The sequence below is a fragment of the Macrotis lagotis genome, chromosome 1 (assembly GCF_037893015.1).
Source record: "Macrotis lagotis isolate mMagLag1 chromosome 1, bilby.v1.9.chrom.fasta, whole genome shotgun sequence".
NCBI classification, from domain to species: domain Eukaryota; kingdom Metazoa; phylum Chordata; class Mammalia; order Peramelemorphia; family Peramelidae; genus Macrotis; species Macrotis lagotis.
Genome location: NC_133658.1, coordinates 800,442,952 through 800,444,928, shown reverse-complemented (window position 1 = coordinate 800,444,928; position 1,977 = coordinate 800,442,952). Strand labels below are relative to the sequence as shown.

Below are 1,977 nucleotides of genomic sequence, written 5' to 3'. Positions count from 1 at the left end.
CAGCCTCCTCTGTTTCTGCAAAACCTTAAGATGAGATCCCCCCCCCCCCCACCTTTCCTCCCTCTCAGGCAGTCAGTATCCCAGTGACTTCTCCCTGGTCCCAAACCAAAGGATGAGAGTGAGTGAGTGTGTGTGTGTGTGTGGGGGGTGTGTGTGTGTGTGTGTGTGTGGGGAATGGAAGATGGGGGAATAAAGAGGGTCAGGAGTGAAAAAAGGAAAAGGGAAGACAGGAAAAGGGGAAGAGGAGGAAGCGGGGGGGAAGAGGAGGAAGCGGGGGGGGGAAGAGGAGGAAGCGGGGTGGGGAAGAGGAGGAAGCGGGGGGAAGAGGAGGAGGGCTTGCTCTACTCGAGGCTGCACCCTAGTTTCCCCGGGCCTGGGGAACAGCGCGAGGGGGTGGCTCCTGCGGGGGGTATTAGGCGCCCAAAGCGAGAAGTCGGGGGGCTGCGTGTTGGGCGGCGGGGTCTGGCCGGGGGGCCGGGGCTCAGAGGGCGCCGGCCGCGCCGGCCCTCCGCGGGTCGGCGTCCTGCTCGTAGCGGTAGTGGTAGCCCTCCATCTGGTCCCTGCAGGCCTCGCGCAGGTTGCGCGTCCAGCGCTTGATGCCGCGCCTGTTCAGGTAGAGGACCATGAGGAAGACCACCCCGATGAGCGCCAGCACGATGCCGAAGAAGACGTAGGAGGCCTCCAGCTCCTCGGCCGCCGGGCCCTGGCCGTCGCCGCCGCCCTCGCGCCCCTCCCCAGCCTCGGCCGCGCGCTCGTCCCCGCGCCGGCCCGGGCCGCAGCTCAGGCCGGACAGGTTGAGCGCCAGCAGCGGGGCGCCCCGGAGCGCGGGGGGCGCGGCGCAGAGCAGGCCGCTGGCGTCGGGCACCTGCCAGGGGCTGCGCAGGAGCAGGGCCAGCAGCGGCCGCGCGCCGCAGTCGCAGAGCAGCGGGTTCTGCGCCAGCCGCAGGCGCAGGCCGCCGGGGCCCGCGGCCGTCGGGGCGGCCCCCCGCGCCTCGCCGCGCAGCGCGCGCACCTCGGCCGGCGCCAGCCCGGTCAGCGCGTTGCCCTGCGCGTCCAGCAGCTCCAGCCGCGCCAGCTCCAGGGCGGCGGGCGGCAGGCGGCCCAGCTCGTTGGCCCGCAGCTCGAGGCGGCGCAGCGCGGCCAGGCCGCGGAGGGCGGCGTCCAGCTGCGCGCCCAGCCCGCGCGCCGCGGCGTTGAGCCTCAGCACGCGCAGCGCGGGCAGCGCCCGGAAGGCGGCGGCGCCCAGGCTGCCCAGCGGGTTGTGGCTGAGGTCCAGCCAGGCCAGGCGGGGCAGGCCCCAGAAGGCGCCGTCCTCCACCACCTGGATGTTGTCCTGGTTGAGCCGCAGCGAGGTGAGGTTGGCCAGGCGCACGGCCCAGCCGGCGCCCTCGCTGCCGTTGCCCCGGGCCCCGGGCGGGCCGTCCCCGGCGAAGGCGGCGGCGCGCAGCCCGGTCAGGTTGGAGCCCACGATGCTGAGGTTGTGCGCGTCGGCGGGCAGGTCGCGGGGCAGCGCCTGCAGGACGACGTGGCTGCACTGCACGGTCTCGCGGCTCCCGAAGCAGTAGCACTGGACGGGGCACGGGGCGGCGGGCGCGCTCAGCAGCAGCAGCAGCAGCAGCAGCGGCAGCGGCGGCGGCGGGAGGCCGGCCGTCCCCCCCGAGCCCCGGCCGCCGGCGGCCCCAGCCCCGGGCGGCGCAGCGCGGGGGGCCATCGCTTGCGCCCCCGCATCGGGGCCCCCCTCCCCCGGGAGGGGAGCTTGGACGGCCGGGGCCGGGGTGGGGGGGGGGGACAACGGGCCCCGGCGAGCTGGGTCGGGAAGGGAGGAGCCCGGCCCCGGGGGCTGGCGGCGCCGCGGCCGGAGAGGAGAGGAGCTCCCGGAGAGCCCCGGCCCCAGGATGAGGAGGAACTTACTCCTGGACCACTCTGCCCTGGCTCCCCGCCTCCTCCCGGGCATCAGGACACGCCTTCTCCTCCCCG

General features: G+C 74.9%; 1 protein-coding gene across 1 annotated transcript; it reads right to left on the bottom strand.

Annotated features, from left to right (window-relative positions):
- Positions 1 to 260: 260 nt before the first annotated feature.
- On the bottom strand, positions 261 to 1,711 carry TPBGL (trophoblast glycoprotein like). Its single transcript, XM_074214613.1, has one exon. The coding sequence runs from the start codon at positions 1,709 to 1,711 to the stop codon at positions 482 to 484; it is 1,230 nt and encodes a 409-aa protein (XP_074070714.1). The 3' UTR covers positions 261 to 481.
- Between the last annotated feature and the right edge of the window lie 266 nt (positions 1,712 to 1,977).

Excerpts from the sequence above, each read along its gene's own strand:
- TPBGL (XM_074214613.1), bottom strand. The coding sequence starts at position 1,711 with ATGGCCCCCCGCGCTGCGCCGCCCGGGGCTGGGGCCGCCGGCGGCCGG.